Source organism: Xiphophorus hellerii, chromosome 3 (assembly GCF_003331165.1).
Source record: "Xiphophorus hellerii strain 12219 chromosome 3, Xiphophorus_hellerii-4.1, whole genome shotgun sequence".
Lineage (NCBI taxonomy): Eukaryota > Metazoa > Chordata > Actinopteri > Cyprinodontiformes > Poeciliidae > Xiphophorus > Xiphophorus hellerii.
The window spans coordinates 29,011,256-29,032,107 of NC_045674.1; the positions used below are offsets into that span (position 1 = coordinate 29,011,256).

Consider the following 20,852-nt stretch of genomic DNA (forward strand, 5'->3'; position numbering starts at 1 on the left):
CCCCCCCTCCTTCATCTCAATTTTCCTACTCCATAAGCCCGCCTCTATCATCTTCTCTCGTCATTAACCCATTTATCATCTGCAGGCCCTCATTCTTCGCCTTTTATATCATCCCAAACGTCAGCTGCTCTTATTCTCTCACCCCTCTCCAAACATTCACCTTCACTTTTACAGAAGAGAAGATTCACAAGAGAAGATAAGAGTCAATTCTTTAGGAGTTGGATGAAAATGAAAGCTCTAGTTTAATTTTAGGGAAGCTACCAACAACGATTTTTGCAACTGATTCTTTTGATGATTAATCAGATGAAGCAGGAAGAGTAGCCATCTTGCTGTCCGTCAGTTCTGGGTTGGATTCCAGCTTCCTCCTCGCCACATGTGGATATGCCCTTGAGCAAGGCACTTAACTAATGCTGCAGCTAATCATTGTTTTAGCAATCGATTATTTTTCTTAATTACAAGTGAGAATTATGTCATCACTGAGTTGCACACAGTAACTGCATTTAACCATATTTTGGACTTTACTGACATTTATTAACGCTCTTGTGGAAGAAACATTGGAGAAAAAAGTAAATTTTATTGAAAATGAAATTTTTAACATCAATTTAAATTTATTGAAACAACACTACATTACTAAAGAATAAAATAAATCAAATAAACTATGTAACAAATGCCCACCCTAACAGAACAGACCATGAACCTTTTTTTTGTTGTTGTTATTATTATTATTATCTCAGATGCAAAATGTGCTTTCACATCAACCTGCCAGTTGGACTAGAGATGAAAATTTTCCACCTGGCTATGATATGTATTTGCATATAAACGTTGGTTAAACCATATTGTCCCATTTTTTAAAAGAAAACTTGAATTTAAATGTATTATGTATAAGAGTTTTGTTCAATTTTAGCTTAATTACTGCTCTAAATCTGTTGAACTTTATGCCCTTTTTTCAGGTTGTATAGTTACCAATTAATTGATTTGTAAATTAGCTGACAAATATTTAAGTAATTGCGATTAATCACAACTTATTGCAATTAACCACAGTTTAGTTTGATTAATCGTGATTAACCAAAATTTATTCCGATTAATCATAATTACTCGTGATTAATCCTGATATCAAAATCCATTTGATTTCTTTTTAAAGCATCACCTCTTCCAACACCTACAGCCCACTTCTTCATTAACTGCTTTCCTGGATCGTTCCTCCATTACCCAAGCAGCACGTATAGCACTGAACCCTCCCCTACAACCTCAAACATCCTCCTTCCTCTCTCTGGTTCAGTCCCCACTTTGCTTCTTCTTCTTCCCTTCCCCAGCTGTAGCGTACCCCTCTTCCCATCTGAATCTTTTCCCCTCCTTTCCCCCGATGGAGGTCAGCCTGGTCTGTTTCAGCTGGGACAGGCGACCGGGGGCGGAAGGCAAGGTGCACTGCTTTCAACGGCCGTCGGCCCGCTATGTGCTGGGCTAGGAGAGGAGAAGAGGGAGGAGGAAGGAAGGCAGAGCGAGGGGAGGACAGCGCGATAGAGAGAGAGCTGGATAGAAGCAAAGCAAGAACCAGCAAGAAAGAAAGAGAGAGAGAGGGGTCCGGCGCTCGCTCGCAGCTCGTATCGCTGGCTGGCTCGCCCGCTCGCTGTTGACGAATGAGCTGTCTACCCACGGGGCTGGGAAACAGCAGCTTGTGACAAGCTGGGGGAGAGAGGAACATGAATGTAATGCGCACCTTGCCTCGTTTGCTTTCAGATACCGGCCAGAAGAAGACTCCAGAAAAGAAGGATGGGAGGCGCATGTCGTTCCAGAGACCCAAAGGGACCATCGAATATTCTGTGAGTAACGTGCAGAAAACTCGGAGCGCTGCGTGTTAATGTACCTCCAGTCTTCCTTGTGCCTTTTCTGTGCAGCAGCAGTAATAGCAGCTGCTACTGGCTCCTGCAGCTTTGAGCGACCCCAGCAGTATAAAACATGCAGCAAGAAACATGCAGGAACTGTCTGACAAGAAGTATTTTATAGATTTTCGTTGCCTAACACGTGTGCCTCATTCCTGAACTGTTTACATAAAGGGATGTGTGCATGTGTGTGCATGCGGGCGTGTGTGTGTGTAAACAAGGCTTAGAACGTGCATCCTGTTTGGCAAGTCGACGTTCATCTCCATTTTGCATGTTGATGTTTGGGAAGGAGACGGGGTTGGTGTTGGTGGGTATGGGGGAGGAAATGTGACAGTTTTGTTGGGTCTTCCAGCTGGACCCGGAGCAGGACGCACAGGCAGGAAGCGCTGGCGGGATGCAGATTTGTTTTTCGTCTCACTCCCCTTGGCGGCACAGCGGCAAACATTCCACCACAGAGATCGCTCGGTCTCGCGAATGACCTTCCAACTGTGTTGTCATTTCTATTGATTTAGCTGTTGTGTGGCAAAAGGGGAGGGAGGGGGTAGAGAGAGAGAGAGAGAGAGAGAGGACTCCTGTTCCCAGGCATGAACTGAAAACAGAGCTCTCTCTCTACTTCCACCTTCCCTGCTTATGTTCTTCAAATGACCCTCAAACCCAACTGCAGTCAGACGGCGTTTTCCCACCTCTTTTCTCCGTGACAACCACCGAGAGTGGCAGCAACGCGTCTCCGCGGAGCGAAAAGACAAGAGGAAGGAAGGGAGTGAAAGAAGGGAGGGAGCAATGGGGTTGTGTTGTCATTTCGTTAAATCCCTAAAATCGACCCAGCAGCACCTCCACCTTCTACCACCCTGCCAAGCCTGTCAGTCATTCCCCAGTCCTGCTGATTGACACCCTCCTTGTTTACCTTGCCTGGGTTCCAACAGCCTCCACCATTCCGGCACATTTCCTTCACTCTCAACTCTGAGTCACATCCCCGACACACGCAGGGGAGCAGAGTCTGCCGGACGGACAGAAACGCTGATGGCTAGCAAACATACGGGAGAGGCCAGAATTCATATGGCATACTAATCCCGTTCTGGTCGGCCATCCCTCTCTGTCTCCCCCCGTGTTGCCCTCCTCTAGATTACTGGTATTGTGATGGATGGATGGAGCTCCGCCAATGATTTCGTTCCTGCGACTCGACACGTTGCTGCAGCGGCACGCGGTGTGAAGGTGCTCAGGGTATGACCGAGTCCCATTGATCGAGGAGTAGCTTTATCTAAAACTCATCTTCCGCACAGGAGGGGGTCATGGGGGATGGGGGCGACTGCCGCCGCTGCCGCCAACGTTTCCTGATTTCGCTCGACAGCAGATAAGTTTATAAATAACGCCTGGTGTCCACAGGAAAAAGGAGAATTTCCTCTCGTGGCTGCCTTATCGATGCCATCTCCCTCCATCCCTCCACCCCACCCCCCCCTCGATCGCTGCTTTAGCTCACACGCCGGCTTTTCTTTCCCTTTTTTTTTGTATTGAGAAATAACCTGTGCAGCTGCAGCCTATCTGCCTAGTCACTGATAACACCAGTCCATTCAGCTCTGGTCTGAGCTATTAGCTGACCTGCATCCAATTAAAGAGAGTTTCAAGTGTCAGGGAACAACCTGGATTTGTTCCCTGTTCTGTCACACCATGGATTCTTTAGGCTCCCGTTGGTGATTTGGATCTCCCACAGCGCTCCAAATTGACTCATACTGTATGAGGACAAGCTGGGGCTTAGTATATGTGTTCAAAGCCAGAATGCTTTTCTTAGTTTAATATACAATGAAAGTTATACATTGTTTTAACAGAGTTGACCTTTATTAGACAGTTACCTTACAGGAAGACCAGGCCTCAACCCTGGTCTGTATGGACTTTGCCTAGCCGTTGCCTTAAGCTTTCTACCCAATTCCACTCGATTCTCATCTCCCTTCAGTGCTTCATCTGGGATTTCTCCCATTGAACTCAATTTCTCATGATGACTTTCATCCGGGACAATCAACAAACAGAAGGAGGTGTTGTGAACAATGATGCACACAGCTTCGAGTAAGTAACTTTCTTCACGATCAAGCTGGAACGTTACAAACATTACAGCCAAATGTTAGCGATTGGGTAAAATGAGATCTAGTTGTTTAAAACTGCAACAGAGTCTGCTTTAATCGACCTCTAGTTCATTTGCCTAGAAAGTACAGTTTGTTTGAGAGGTGTGGATGCATAATCGAAGTCTGATACAGACCAAAAAAGCAAACATTGATCCACCTAGAAACCTAGATCTCGGTTCGGTTGCAGAAAACTCTGGCGCGGTTCGAATGCATATGTAAACTCTTAGTTGAAAGAAGACGGCTCCAAAGCAGGACGTAGACTGTAGCACAAGGCATTCAGGTTAAATACAACCAAAACAAACGCGCGAGTCTAGTGCTAGAGGGAGAAATGACTTGTGGTCTTTTACCAAACACAAAAGAGAAATCCTACAACTGCTAAAATCCGATGCCACTCCATTCTTGTTTGTATTTTGTGAAGACGGAAGTTGCGTTCCGTCTATATTTTCAGCAATCTGAAAATATTGCTGCATTTCCAAGTGCCTGCTTCATGCCACACATGAGTGTTTGAAGTTGAATTGTTTCCTATTCAGTGAGTTATATTTCTGTGTGAATATTCAGTATTTTCCCATCAATCTGAAAACCCAAGCCACTCTAAACAAACAGATCTTTGGGATTAGCTTAAATCCAAAGATCACATAATTTTATCAAGAAAGTTTAGACTACTCAATCTATGCCACAGTTCCTTGAGTTAAGCTTTCATTTTTGTTCAGATCAGGCTAAAAAGTCAAAGTGGCTGTATGAACCTCAAATTGTACATTTTCTGAACTGTTGTTCTTTCAGTTGAAACTTTGTTGCACAGAACTTTCTTCTGTCAGGATGGAATATTTTGCTTTTGTACAAACGCTGTTATTCAAAACTCAACTATATTGATGCTTAGGGCATGGCATACTTGAGTCTTGTATGCTCAGATTTCTTGGTTGCAATCCATGTGACCAAAACAAACTACTTTTTAGCCTAATAGATCACAACCTGGACATTCGATTTTAACACCCTCTAAGGCTCCTAAGTCAAATCTGGGAGACTATCAGCAAAATAACTAGAAGCATTGGGAAAACCTCAAAGATGTCATCACTGTTGCAATGATCTGCAATTATTTTAGAATATTGAATGGCATAAACTTCCTTTCTCTATAACTCAGAGTACCGGATACCAAAGTTTTAGTTGGTTGCAAAAAGAAGAGAACAACTATGTTATTTCCCAGAAAACAGAATCTCTCTTCAAATACTTGTTAGTGCGCTGAGTTTTCAGCCCCATTAGCAGGGCGTCCACAGGGATCACAGGGTCAGTTGGTCACTTGTTCGTTTGAGAAGTCAGTCGGTCATTTCTTCGCATGGTCCAGGCTGTTGGATTAATGTAACAATTGCAAAGGAAATTGTCCAGAGAATGAGTTCAGATGAGCAGTGATCCTTTTCATACAACTCTCTACACCAAGCAGAATAAAGTTGCCAGTATTACCTCAATAAACTTCACAGATTTTCCAGGTTCCCACAGGTTATGTCCTGTTTACTTAGGTGGTTTCTCATTTCCATAGTGGCTGACATTTATGCTTTTGTATAAAATGTAACAACTATTAGGCGGTCTTGAATCATAGCCAAGACAAAAACTTTCGTTAAACCTGCTTGTAAATGTTTATGCCTGCCTTGTTACTGTTGGCAAAATGATGCTAAAAACACAAGTATTTTTTGTTTCTAGAGCAAATGTCTTAGTACATTTTTTCACTTATAACAAGGGAAACAAGGAAAAAAATATCTTAGTATAAGTGAAAAAATCTGTCAATGGATTTATCAGTATTCATTAATATTTCAAATAAATATACATATTGAGACATTTGCACTAGAAACTGGTTACAAAAACTTGGTGAGATTTTGTGTTTTTACTGTGAAGATCAGTAAAATATGGCTAAAGATGGATTTTAAATGAGTTAAATTGGAATATGAGTAAGAAAACTACAAATCTCCCAACTTTGTCTGTACTAGTTGAACTAAAGCAAAAATTGAGCTTGAGTATTAACAGTAGACTTCTGTTTAGCTTTGATAGAAAACTACTATTGTGGTCTTTTAAACTGGAGAACATGTCAATAGATGATGGAGAGATAAACAGTGGTAATACTGTAGCTGGAGCATTGACTAGAAATTCTTTATAAATTTAATCTTCTTTTTTTTTTAGACAAAAATGAGTCCAACATTGAGTTGGCTTTATAATCTCTGTGTCATACTGGAGCTGTTTTGTGGTTTTGGATTTCAGTACCATAAGGTTCATGGGTTTCTGACTGGAAAACATGGGTGATTACAGCCTGAAGCATCGAAGAAGCAGGTTAGAGCCTGACATAAAGGAGAATCCTTGAGGACTTGGAAGTGAGACAGCAACATTTCTCCTTGAAGTGGATGGAATAATGTCACTTGCTCCCAGGTCAATTGTAGCAGCTCTAAATTTAGGCCTGCAAATGATCACCAAGGGTGTAGTTGCACACAATGCACATACCATTCGGTAGTAACGACAAAGTCACCATGGCAACTGTCATGCTAAAGCCGGGCCTTGTCCGTCGGTATAAGACGGAGAGTGATGGCTTGAGATGGGATTATGAGGTGGATTCACCCTGAAGTCACGTTTTATTTTAAGTTTTTTTGTTTTATTCATTCCCAATGTTGATATGTTCAGATTTATTTTGAGTCTAATAAAAAAAATAAAAAAAAGCAATTCAATGATCTCAGTCTAAAACGGGGTCACATGTAAAAGTAGGCAGTCAGCAGCTTCACTGGTCACAGTTAAATGTGTAGATCTGTGATTACATCACATTTCTCATGTTGACCATTTACATTAACACTCAAAGTGCTTTGCTCATGTTCTGCACTCAATGTTATGACAAGATGGAAGCAGACTGTTTAACGGAGTTATTAGTTTGGTCATTCATCCAAACTGCCCTTGCTGTATCATTGTCCGCCCTCATTAGACGTGGTGGCCATTATCTGGACATCAGTCACCTTCAAGCTAGCTGCCAACCTCGCCCTTCTTTACACATGGAGGGCGTCACCTCAACGGAAGGAGAACACATTTCTCGTTGCGCCCTGAGATAAATAATGAGCCATATTGATCCAGAGGATAGGACGATAAGGTCCACTGAACATTAGTAACCGTAACCATGCTTTGCCTCCTTCCTACGTCCTTCTGTCAATGTGTCATTGACAGGTCTTTATCAGTAGCTCATGTTTGCATGTCCGCTGGTTAGAGATGGATCCTCTTTCAGTACAACCAACAGTTACATCTCTAAAGTTTTAGAGCAACCAGATATACACGTATCAGCTGCCATGACACCTCTGTGATGGAGGACGTTAGGGGCATTACTTAATGGTTCATCTGTATGAAGGGATTAATTAAGCCTAAAAAGCAATTGTAAATAAACTATTTGAAGTGATTTGTGTGCCAGCATCAGCCAGACATCTTGCTTCGTCACTGTTTATTTTATTAAACCCCAGATATTTTACACAAGGCATGCCGGAACAGATGCCAGGTGTACAAAGCAGCCATTAGACATTGATTTAAGGCCTTGTTTGGCAGAATTTAGCCAAATATGAATAGTTCATCCTTTAGATATATAAAAAAAAGAAAGTCTTCTCTGCTCTCTTGATAAAGGAAAAAGCAGTGAAATGGCTGTACAATTGTGAAAACCAACATTAAACTAATACCTTAATGATTCAGTCCTAGCATCCTAACACCTGCCATCTATTAGACACAACTGGACCAACTCTAAACAAATTTCAGCTTTTTTAGTAGGATTTTATTGACATTTTCTCACCCTTTAGCCAAAGCCATATTTCGCAGTGCTAAACTGGCTGTTAAGTCTCACAGACACAGAAGTAGCTGCAGGAGTATCTAATTAGTACTGTCCGTGTTCCACATGGGGTAATCTTCTATATCTGGACTATGCAGTAGGGTTTGAAAGACAAAAACCATTTCTTCCAAATAAAATATCCAGACTTGGCTGAAATCACACACACAACTTTGTGGAATTTTTGATTAAAACTAATCATGAAGATTTGGCTCCTCCATGGGCTGCCACCTTATCGTGGTGGAGGGGTTTGAGTGTCCCAATGATCCTAGGAGCTATGCTGTCTGGGGCTTCATGCCCCTGGTAGGGTCACCCAAGGCAGACAGGTCCTAGGTGAGGGACCAGACAAAGAGCAGCCCGAAGACCCCAATGATGAAGGAAAACTTTGGACTTGGTGTTCCCTCGCCCGGACGCGGGTCACCGGGGCCCCACTCTGGAGCCAGGCCTGGAGGGGGGGCACGATGGCGAGCGTCTGGTGGCCGGGCTTTTACCCATGGAGCCCGGCCGGGCTCAGCCCGAAGAGGAAACATGGGCCCCCCCTCCCATGGGCCCACCACCCGTGGGAGGGGCCAAAGGGGTCGGGTGCAGTGTGGGATGGGTGGCAGCGGAGGGAGGGGACCCTGGCGGTCCGATCCTCGGTTGCAGAAACTGGCTCTTGGGACGTGGAATGTCACCTCTCTGGTGGGGAAGGAGCCGGAGCTAGTGCGTGAGGTCGAGAGGTTCCGGCTAGAAATACCGACGCACGGCTCTGGTTCTGGAACCAGTCTCCTTGAGAGGGGCTGGACATACTTCCACTCTGGAGTTGCCCAAGGTGAGAGGCGTCGGGCAGGAGTGGGCATACTTGTTGCTCCCCATCTCGGCGCCCGTACGTTGGGGTTTACCCCGGTGAACGAGAGGGTAGCATCCCTCCGCCTACGGGTGGGGGGACGGGTTCTGACTGTCGTTTGTGCTTACGGGCCGAACGACAGTTCAGATTACCCACCCTTTTTGGAGTCCTTAGAGGGGGTACTGGAGAGTGCTCCTCCTGGGGACTCCCTTGTTCTGCTGGGGGACTTCAACGCTCACGTGGGCAATGACAGTGAGACCTGGAGGGGCGTGGTTGGGAGGAACGGCCCGCCCGACCTGAACTCGAGCGGTGTTCTGTTGCTGGACTTCTGTGCTCGCCATGGATTGTCCATAACGAACACCATGTTCAAGCATAAGGGTGTCCATATGTGCACTTGGCACCAGGACACCCTAGGCCGCAGTTCGATGATCGACTTTGTCATCGTTTCATCGGATCTGCGGCCGTATGTCTTGGACACTCGGGTGAAGAGAGGTGCGGAGCTGTCCACTGACCACTACCTGGTGGTGAGTTGGCTCCGGTGGTGGGGGCGAAAGCCGGTCAGACCTGGCAGGCCCAAACGTGTTGTGAGGGTCTGCTGGGAACGTCTGGCGGAATCCCCTGTGAGACGGAGCTTTAACTCCCATCTCCGGCAAAACTTCGAACACGTCCCAGGGGAGGTGGGGGACATGGAGTCTGAGTGGACCGTGTTCCGTGCCTCCATTGTCGAGGCGGCCGATCGGAGCTGTGGCCGCAAGGTTGTCGGTGCCTGTCGCGGCGGCAACCCTCGAACCCGCTGGTGGACACCTTCGGTGAGGGATGCCGTCAGGCTGAAGAAGGAGTCCTATCGGGCCTTTTTGGCCTGTGGGACTCCGGAAGCAGCTGATGGGTACCGGCGGGCGAAGCGGCATGCGGCTCGGGCGGTTGCTGAGGCAAAAACTCGGGCGTGGGAGGAGTTTGGAGAGGCCATGGAGAAAGACTTCCGTACGGCTTCGAGGCGATTCTGGTCCACCATCCGGCGTCTCAGGGGGGGGAAGCGGTGCAGCACCAACACTGTTTATAGTGGGGATGGTGTGCTGCTGACCTCTACTCGGGACGTTGTGGGCCGGTGGGCAGAGTACTTCGAAGACCTCCTCAATCCCACCAACATGCCTTCCACTGAGGAAGCGGAGCCTGGGGACTCTGGGTTGGGCTCTCCAATCTCTGGGGGCGAGGTTGCCGAGGTGGTTAAAAAGCTCCTCGGTGGCAAGGCCCCGGGGGTGGATGAGATCCGCCCGGAGTTCCTTAAGGCTCTGGATGTTGTAGGGTTGTGTTGGTTGACGCGACTCTGCAATGTCGCATGGACATCGGGGGCAGTTCCCCTGGATTGGCAGACTGGGGTGGTGGTCCCCCTGTTCAAAAAGGGGGACCGGAGGGTGTGCTCCAATTATAGAGGGGTCACACTCTTAAGCCTCCCTGGCAAGGTCTATTCAGGGGTCCTGGAGAGGAGGGTCCGTCGGATAGTCGAACCTCGGATTCAGGAAGAGCAGTGTGGTTTTCGTCCTGGTCGTGGAACACTGGACCAGCTCTACACCCTCGGCAGGGTCCTGGAGGGTGCATGGGAGTTCGCCCAACCAGTCTACATGTGTTTTGTGGACTTGGAGAAGGCGTTCGACCGTGTCCCTCGGGGAGCCCTGTGGGGGGTTCTCCGGGAGTATGGGGTACCGGGCCCTTTGATACGGGCTGTCAGGTCCCTGTATGACCGGTGTCAGAGTCTGGTCCGCATTGCCGGCAGTAAGTCGGGCTCGTTTCCGGTGAGAGTTGGACTCCGCCAGGGCTGCCCTTTGTCACCGATTCTGTTCATCACTTTCATGGACAGAATTTCTAGGCGCAGCCAAGGTGTTGAGGGGATCCGATTTGGTGGCCTTAGGATCTCATCTCTGCTTTTCGCAGACGATGTGGTCCTTTTGGCTTCATCAGATCGTGATCTGCAGCTCTCGCTGGAGCGGTTCGCAGCCGAGTGTGAAGCGGCCGGGATGGGGATCAGCGCCTCCAAATCCGAGGCCATGGTCTTGAGCCGGAAAAGGGTAGAGTGCCTTCTCCGGGTCAGGGGGGGTGTCCTGCCCCAAGTGGAGGAGTTTAAGTATCTCGGGATCTTGTTCACGAATGGGGGAAGAAGGGAGCGGGAGATCGACAGGCGGATTGGCGCAGCGTCTGCTGTCAAGCGGGCGCTGTACCGGTCCGTCGTGGTGAAGAGAGAGCTGAGCCAAAAAGCGGAGCTCTCGATTTACCGGTCGATCTACGTTCCCACCCTCATCTATGGTCATGAGCTTTGGGTCATGACCGAAAGAACGAGATCGCGGATACAAGCGGCCGAAATGGGTTTTCTCCGTAGGGTGGCTGGGCTCTCCCTTAGAGATAGGGTGAGAAGCTCAGTCATCCGGGAGGGACTCAGAGTAGAGCCGCTGCTCCTTCACATCGAGAGGAGCCAGTTGAGGTGGCTCGGGCATCTGGTCAGGATGCCTCCTGGACGCCTCCCTGGTGAGGCGTTCCGGGCACGTCCCACCGGGAGGAGGCCCCGGGGAAGACCCAGGACACGCTGGAGGGACTATGTCTCTCGGCTGGCCTGGGAACGCCTCGGGATTCCCCCGGAGGAGCTAGAAGAAGTGGCTGGGGAGAGGGAAGTCTGGGCCTCCCTTCTGAAGCTGCTACCCCCGCGACCCGACCTCGGATAAGCGGAAGAAGATGGATGGATGGATGGATGGATGAAGATTTGGGAACATTTCCAAAAGATTACTTTGCCACAAAACAATACATAACATCAGTAAAAGAACAGAATATTGATGTGCGACAAAGGTGGTGGCAGCACCTCTCTGACATTAGCAATTTGATCAATTTGCAAAGCAAGTTAATTATGACTCATTTCTATTGAGTGATACAGCCGGGGTCTGTGCAGATGGACATTCTACTTTGTCTGTTTCTATTGCAACAGCGGCCCATACTACTGATCTGTACCACAACATTTCTGGGGCCCCTTCATTCCTAGGTTTTAGGACAATAGCATGGTACAGTTAGGGCGGAGCAACTGGCATCACAGAATACAGTCCACTGACTGGGGTATAAAGAAACATTACTGCTTGTGATGAGCACAAGACATACTAGTGCGTCATGTTTGTCTGCGCAGCATTTGGATTTAACACCACCTGCCCTGTGAGAGTCTAAGTGTTCATGGAAACCCTCTTTTCAATACGGAGGTCCATAAAATTGTGTACCGAACCTCAGCAACCTCACAGATGCTGATGTGTTGAGACTGAATGCCGAAACTGAATCAAAAGTTAGTAGTTTTAGTGAAAGACAAACACTTTTTACTGTTTTTTTCCCCCCAGATTTACCCCTCTTACAGGTCATAAATGTCACCTTAATAGTTTCTTTCACAAAAACCTGGCATTTTAACAGCAGTAGATTTTGTGTAGATTTTTTTTTTCTGTCCTCCTTTATGTAAGACAGCAGTAAATGGCACCTAGGAAGAATCTATGCTCAGCTGACATACCAGGATGAAAGGCTTTAGCACAAAAGGAGCCTGATTAATTCTTTATCCTCCTCAGTTAAATAAACCAACTCATCTTCTCAAATGAGATTTCCCTTTTAAAATGCTGACCACATACAAAGGTCGTCTCTCAAATATGTTTGGGCCTGGAAATACTCGTGGAATGAGACATTTGCTGTTCCATCAGGACCCACCGAAGAAATAATTTGAAGGTCTTGGAAGTGCTCAAGTTATCTTGCGTTTTATGGTCCTTTTGTAAAAATACAAGTGTTTGTGTCACAAAGACATCTCTGATCTCCCTGACACCTCCCATCCTCTTTCCGACAGGATATTTATAAGTCCGCCTTGCTGATTTTGTCTGAACGAACCGTAGACCTCACTTTACGGCCCCGATAAGCTGACAAGTTTTGTAGTGCATCGCTACTGTCAGAAAGGTGTCTAAGATGAGCAAGTTGTTAATGGTGAGGTGGAGTTTCAGATGAGAGACCGGGCTGTCACCACATCCTCTTCCTGCGGTGCAGCTTTAGTGGTTTCCTCTTCTGCAGCAAGATGAAAGACGTGGAGGTGTTTCCTACTTCTGTCTTGAACATTCGTTTGCTTGACTCTATTGGCAAAATCCAGCGATAAAGGGTTGCATGTTGGTGCAGTTGGGAGTACTGTTACTCCCAACTGTTACTGTTGCACCAAGAATGTCATGGGTTCGAAACTCGGCCTGTGGTCTTCCTGCAAAAAGTTTGCATGTATTCATCGTGTGTACAGTAGTTCTTTGAGTATTCCAGATTTCTAGATTTCTTACACAGTCCAAAGCCATGCTTGCTAGGTTAATTGGTCTCTCAAAGTTCGTTCTATATATTGCGTTGTAATGGAGTGACAGCCTGTACTGTCAAGGTACTGCCAAGACCAGTACCCTGACAGGACCAGTATCTTGACAAAACCAGTTCCTTGCCAAGACCAGTACCTTGACACTTGCCTCCTTGCGACAAAGTACAAAGCCATTGACCTCATCCATATGGTGTTTTCTGAGTTGCAGAGACTTTGCCTGTTTTCACTACTCTGGTTGCAGCCTCTATTTATTCTAATGTCTATTTTGATTGAATAATTGCATTAAATCTTCCCTGATGAGCAGGCAGCATAAATCCAAAGGTAACCGATTACCTCTGAAATATGTGAAATGCTCTCTAATTTGATTTGTTTCCAAGAAAACGATGGAATTAACATTTAATCAAGCCAGATAATCTAATTAGCTTAAAATACCATCGTTATTGCTCGTCTCTGCGTTGGCGGTCCAAGGAAATCTGTCTGACACTCAAAATCAGACATCTGGATATACAGGAGGCAGCATGTGAAAGATGTGACTGATGTTTTTGAAAGGTAAGGGTGCAGGACAGATGTGCATCACTTGCACTTTATTTACACTGCACTTATTGGGCTTGCAGTTTACCATCCAATCTGTGCTGCACAACCTCTTCTGCATTGTTCATTGTTGGGGTGGACTCACTGCTGAGTCAGGGAGACTGAATCCCAGCAGCGTGACCGAGCTCAGCTCTTATTAGTTTGTTCCCCCCAGAGGTCAGCTCCCATCTAAAGTCAGCGAAGCCCACAATAAAGCCTGCATGAGAACGCCGCGAACTCCCCTGGTTGTCTCCCGTTTGTTGTTTTCATCCCTCCCACGCTGCTTCAAAGCTCTCTAACCTGAGATTGCATTAGCACTGATCAGTGACAACGCTTTTAACAGTCAACGTTATATCTGCTGAGATTCAGCTGTTTTGGCGCGCAGCTGTTGTTTCAAGCCCAAGTCTGTTTTTATGTTATAAAGAGAGTCTCGAGACTCTCCTCCTCCCACTCTTTTAATTGCTCAGCGGTGGAGGATGTTGTCGTCAGTAATTGACCAGAATCGCACGAAACTTTGCTTCAGAAAGCTAATGAGCTGCACTCTGGAGCCAAAACCGGTGACCCAGAGAGGATTCCTGTCACTGTACTTTTGTGGTGATTCGTCTTTTATGGAGCTTTCCAGCTGGATTTCTGCCATCATTAGCTACTTTCCTTGTATGACTTGCCCGTCAGTTACACTGAGAGTATTCGCAGAGATGATTTATCAGTCGAGGTGTCACTCCCCTGGATGCTTGGAGAACTCTCTCCTCATCCATAGCCTCTTCTTAGGTGGGCGGCCGACTGGATGAATGGGACTGGAATGTCTTAAGAGAAAACCCTAACTGAATCCAGTTAGGGTTTTAAATTGTTTTACCTTTTGTGTTTAATTTCGTCAAAAAAAAAATCTTATTTATTGTATTTAAGTAGCTTGGATGTTATTTCAGTGTAATAATTTACTTACTGTTAGTTGCTGCATGCTTGGCTTACTCTTCACGTCATATTATCTTTGGACATTTTCAGAGCTCCTGGACATTAGCCAGATTCAGTCAGCTGGACTCTTTACTATCCACCTTGCTGTCTGACTAATGAAATCCAGCACCTTTGGGGAAGGTAGGTAGAAAAAGTGTCTAAACTACAGATGACCCACCCGATAATATCTGCCTCGGTTAATTTGTAAGAGAAAAAAAAAATTTTAAGAAAATTTAACTCATTTCAAAAATACTTTATTGATCCCAAAGGGAAATTAGATAAATTCAGCACAGTTTTGCTGGATCTAATTGATATCTGCCGATACTGAACTTCAGATATCGGCATCAGTATCAGAAGTGACAAATGTGGCCTGGTACATCCCTGATCTAAACATTGCATTTATTAGTGTTTTTCCCTCTTCTTCCTCCAAAATTATACCATAATTCCACAGAAGTGGTCTAAAAGGTGACATATGATTATGCCTCACAAGCTGCGCCTCTGTTTTTAGTTTAACTTCCTGTCTGCTGTTGTCTTGAGACTCTGTGCAATATCTTCCTGGAAACTATTTCCCATATCGAAAACTTGGAGAGGCTGTCATTGTTCTGTGTTTTTCGTGGGGATGTTTGAGGCAGTCCCATGACTGCTGCACCAAAGCACACAGTGTCTACATAATCTATGCTAAAAAAAAATGCACAGCTCAGAGTTCGTCCTGCCAGGCTGGTTATAAGGGCCTATGTCCCCTGAGTGCACTTTCTTCCCTTACACCACATTTCCTGCACACGCCGGCGGTTTCTGACACCATCAGCTTTATTTGGAGGCCAGAAACTCCCAGGGGGCGCGTTGGATGCTTAACTATTTCAGACACATGAAGCACATCTCTGTTGTCTGCATCCTAACTGGTGGAGACAAGCAAACGCACCTGTGTCACTCTGCGGGGTGCTGCAGCTGAGCACAGGGTGTAACCCACAACAGCCTGCATGGTCTGCTAAATCTCAACTAACAGGAAGTGTTGCCTCCTCCTCTATGGCTTGTTGGATGTGATTCAGGATGATGTGCTTAAAATGAAATAAATACCTCGAGCTGTGCAGAGTAGTAGTCAGACTATCAACAGAAAGATAATATTGTGCAGGTTTCTGGAGTAATTAAGAAAAATGATGAGAGTAGTTGTAGGTCTTTTTTTGTCAAAATGTGGACCATCCGACTTTTCTTATATATATATATATATATATATATATATATATATATATATATATACCTTCTGGATCAGTAACTTGTATATATACAAACAGTATTTTCTATATTTCCTCTATATTGCCTCTATATTTTCATTTACACTGAATAAATAAAATTGCACTATATTTTAGCTTGGCGTTAGACAAAAATGGTTGGAAGTAGAACAACGTTGTTTTTGCTCTTTGTTAAATCAAAGTTGGATTCTATTTGTGCCAAGCTTGTTACTTGTAAAAGTCACCTCACACTTTTAAGTAGTAGAGAATGCTTCTCTGCTCAGCTCTGTTCTATCAGCTCAAACTGCAACACATCCAGAGTTGCTGCTCTGCTGTCTCTGTTCAGGTTATTGAGTTGTTGTTGAAGGATTGGTTCATTTCTAGGTAGCACTCTCCATTCTCTGTTGTCAAGTTTCACTCCAGCCAGTTAATGTCTGGTTGGGTGTGTCTCCATTGGCAGTGTGTTCCTCACCATGACTGTGTGAAGGAATGTAGGCATTTTCTTTAAGTATTGTATTTCTTTTTTTCTTATGTTAGTATATCTCCAGCATTTCCTTGTTGAACTACAAGATCATGCCTCCACTGATCCTTGTTTTTTCTGATATCTATTAATTCCTCAGTGTTTCATTATTAATAATATTACTTGTATTATATATATTTTTATATATATATTCCCTAGTTTGGTCTTTCCTTCTGTTTCCCATGTGTAAAGCAGCCAAGAAAAATTGCGATGTATTATCATCGCGAGGTCTTATTGGTGCGTCCACAGCAAGAGCGTTAAAAACACGTCTGCTTCAAGTTCGACGCATGTGCACTTGGAATGGAAACGCTTGACATTTCGCTCTACATCTAGCGTTTTGCACGTCTGGTTTACATTCAAAGTCTATGTGGAGACGCGTCTAAATTGCTCTAGGCGTTGCTTTCCGTTGCCAGCCTATTTGTCCGAAGCACTTCATGCGTCAAACGCTCAAAACGCTTCAAATTGCTTCAAATCACACCTTGACGCGGCTCCACATAGACTTTGAATGTAAACCAGATGCGCCTGATGTGCGAAACGCGTTTGTTGTGAACGCACCACATGAATTTTCATGCTACCCTTTCAGGAACCTGTTTTAACTTTTAGCTACAGTCTTAAGCTTTGTGTATATTGTTTGTATTAAGAAAAAATACATTTTGCTTGTGGTTGACAAGATAACACAAGATATTCTTGTCCATTTACATTCCTGCAAGGAACAACGTACAGTTTTTCTTCTGGTCAACAGCCGACAGCTTTAATCGGAGTTCATCCCAGGTTCTAACATGCAGAACACAAACCCTTTACAGCAATCGTTTCAGAGCTCCGCTCTTCAGATATTTTCTCGTGTCTGCTTCATGGTGTGTGTCCCATCTTCATGTTTGGCTTGTGCAGCAATGCCTCAGAGCAGGAGCAGCACGGTGATGTTTCTGTCCTCTCTCTTGTTTTGCGGTCCAGGTGGAATCGCGGGACACGTTGAACAGCATTGCGCTCAAGTTTGACACCACACCCAACGAGCTGGTTCAGCTCAACAAGCTGTTCTCCAGAGCAGTGGTGCCTGGCCAGGTGTGAACCGCCGTGCTCGACTTCACTCCAGCCACCCCACGAACACCTCAGGCTCATTTCGCTGCTCCATTGTGCATTCTCAGTGGTTTGCCGTCATCACAAAGTGACTCTATCGCTACGTTTGTGAATATATCTGAAAAATTGTTTTTTTCCACCTACTTTCTCAGTGCAACTGGCTGACTCACTAACCACGTCTCTGTCTGTCCTAATTGCCTGCTAATTACAGCATCATTTGTCCCATTAGGCTGCAGCACATTCTGTTAGACCCATTTTGTTTCTAAAAACATTTAAGAACACGTGTGATTCTTGGATTCAACCCTCTGGTGCTGATGTTCCCACATCACACAAGCTAATCACCTATTACCTGCCAAACGCTTTGCCAGCCTCCCTGGCTTTAATATTTGTTCTTTTCGTCTTTTGTATGGGAAAGTGACTAATATTTCTATTTGTTTTTGTCTCTGCATTTCCTGGCACTAAAAGTGAGCCAGTCGAAGGGAACCCAAACCGCAGCTTGTCTAGCTGGCACTCAGCTCTTAGCAGACATATCATTTAGCACACTGTAAACAGGCAGCAGTAAATTCACTTACTGAGACTGAAGATGTAACTCCAAAAATGGGGCAAGATTTTATTTCACCCAAAATCTGTAGCCAAATTAAGATTAATGTTTAATCTAAAACAAATCCCAAAACAGAGTAACAAATGATCGAAAGTTAAAAGCAAGGCATCGGCATGGGACGTGTCTAAAAGCAGGCCAGGATTGGTTTAATGCAAACCCTGCCTCTTTGTTCTCAGTAATTACCTAAATTAATCTTGGAAAACATTCATTGGAATTTTGTCACTTAAACCATGGTGTTCCACAAGGCTTAATTTTAGGTCACACACTTTTTAATCTTCACTCCCTGTCTTTGGGTGGTGTAAATAGAAAAAACTTAAGGAGTATTGCATCCGTCTTCCATTATTGTTGAACAGCGTTAAATATGAGATGTTCCATGTCTGGTAGTTTTTTTGTTAATTCCCCCAGCAGATTTGTAATTTGCGTGTCTGAACAGATTGATGTAGCTGGAACAAATTTAACAACATTCTCATTTGTCAACATTTGTGACAGAGCATGTAAAATTAATAAGTAAATAAAATAAATAAATACATATTAAGAAAAATAATTTAGCTCTGTCTGAATAACTTTTAGACTTACGTCTCTCTCAGAGTTTCTTAATTTTTCTACAGAATCCCTGTGATATGACAACCTTTTATTACTAGAGGGAGAACTACAGTATTGCTGGCAACTTTCCAGAAACTTCACTTTAAGCACACATTTTCACTATTGACTTGCTTTGATTGCCTTATCCAGGGAAGAACTACAAGAAAAATTAGCAGTAGCAAAAATCCAGGAAGTCCTTAACCAAGCCCTGGATTAATCTTGTTCAAAACTCTGTAAAAAAACCAAACTATGCACATGGTCTTTATTCAGGCTTAGCAGTACAGTAAACAGTGAGAGTGAAACATTTCTAAGCCATCCATATTATCAGTTCCTCTGTCCTTTGTATTTTTCCTTTAAAAAGGTATATTACGATAATTGATAGGATCTCCAAAACATAAATTGTTAGCTTGCTTTTGAAAAGCATTTAGGCTAGCTTATTTTGCGGTTTCATCACACAACATTGGGCGTTTTAAAAATGGTTGTTTCAGTTTGAAATCTGGTTCTGTGTGAGCAGTTAGTTGCTAATCTGCAACTTTCACCCAAAACATTGGAAAGTAAAGAACTTCATTGCTAACATGCTAACAGCTTGCCAGAACATGGCATGGAACAAAGTGTTTTTTTACCATCGTAAAATAAATTTCAATCTACATAATTAGTTTTAAATTAATTTAAGATATTTATAAACATTTAAACTGGCTTTCTGTTTTATTTCTTTATTTATAAAATAAATTAAATGGTTAGCATGGTTACAAGTTTCAGTGCTTACATACTAACAGCTTGCCAGACAGTGGCCTAGAACAAAGAGCCCTTCTAACATCTTAAAAGAAACATCAAGCTACATAATTTGTTTTAAATTAGTTTAAACTATTTATAAACCTCTAGACTACCCTTCCATTTAATTTCTTTATAGGATTGTGGTTATGTTTTGCATTCCTTATGTTGATAATGGACCAACTTTTTTGGTGCACATAACCGAATAATGGAAATATGACAAAAGGTTTCCAAAATTTTCTTTACTTTGATCATTTCAACAGTAAAGTATTTTAAGAATCACTTTTGCTGGATCTCACTTAGACTAGCCTCCAGCTCTGCTGTGGATTCAGAAGTTCTCTCTTTTTAAAACGAGGGCATGAAAGGAAGATTGTAGCTGCTCATTCGCTTTCCTTAGAGCCTTTAAAAAATACCAAACATCCTTTTAAATTCGCCATTACTCTACTCTGTAGGTGGTTTATAGAGCTGCTGAATGTCCTGCTGGGTTATGGGAATTGAAATGGATTGTTTTTGAATTGTGTGACATTTTAGAAACTAAACGGTGACTAAATTTATTTGAAGAAAACCCATTGCCCCATCAATAATGTAAAACAAATGGTCAGCTACAACAGAATAAATGCCGGCCACACGCTCTAAATGTTCTAACCATGAAATGCATGAGACATTACATCCAGTTACTGCTAATTCTCACACTCTGTCCTACTGTTATGAATGTCACTTTCCCTCTGTGTTTACTCGGTCGATAACATGAGACTTTGACCGTGATTCCATGTTATTCGCCTTGTCAAACATACGCCTTTGCTGTGCGTGACAGAATCTCTGTCGTCACCTGTGTTAGTGTGAGAGGTGGGGTGCGCATTCTGTGTAAATACAGACATGGGTTATGTTTGCAGGTTCTGTACGTTCCTGATCCCGAGTACGTCTCCAGTGTCGGAAGCTCCCCCTCCCTCAGTCCCATCAGTCCCCTGTCTCCTACCTCCTCTGAAGCTGATTTAGAGAAGGCAACGGTATGTTGATGCATGATCTCTCACACACACACACACACACAAAACACAGGGTTATACATGAAATCAATAATGGCAATAAATAATTTGATTCAAGTATCTATTTTATTTTTTTCAAGAGCAAAGCAGCATCAATATTTACAGAGCTGTAAATGAAACACTGGACTCTTCAAGTGCATAGAACCTTAAAGTAAAATGGTGTTTGTGTTGATTTAATGAGTTCCTTATTGAATATCTGTCTATAGTATCTGATTTACACCTGTAGCATCCATATGCTTCGAAGATTGGGGGAGCTAATGATCCTTCTCAGCTACAGAAGTTTCTTAATTTCAATCTGATTAATCTTATCAGACAAATGATTCAGTTGATTGTTTGCCACTTGCTGCAATCAGCATCAGCCGTTGATTATCTAAAAAGATGGAGCAGAAACTTAATGCAGACGCATCTTCCATCCTTAGCAGTCTGACTGTTACGGCTCTTGAATAACCGGAGGCTTTATCTGTTTTTAACTGGTTCATTCAATAGTAACACCAGCTCCACATTCAGACACTGGACACTGACCTGA

The 20,852-nt window shown here is 44.2% G+C and overlaps 1 protein-coding gene across 4 annotated transcripts in view; it reads left to right on the top strand.

Annotated features, from left to right (window-relative positions):
* oxr1a (oxidation resistance 1a) overlaps positions 1-20,852 on the top strand; it is a 178,054-nt gene that overhangs the window by 123,707 nt on the left and 33,495 nt on the right. For all 4 annotated transcript variants that reach the window (XM_032557795.1, XM_032557793.1, XM_032557794.1 and 1 more), the window contains 3 exons: positions 1,738-1,820; positions 17,207-17,314; positions 20,177-20,290. In XM_032557795.1, the coding sequence (XP_032413686.1) occupies positions 1,738-1,820; positions 17,207-17,314; positions 20,177-20,290 (305 nt within the window). The remainder of the gene's footprint in view (positions 1-1,737; positions 1,821-17,206; positions 17,315-20,176; positions 20,291-20,852) is intronic.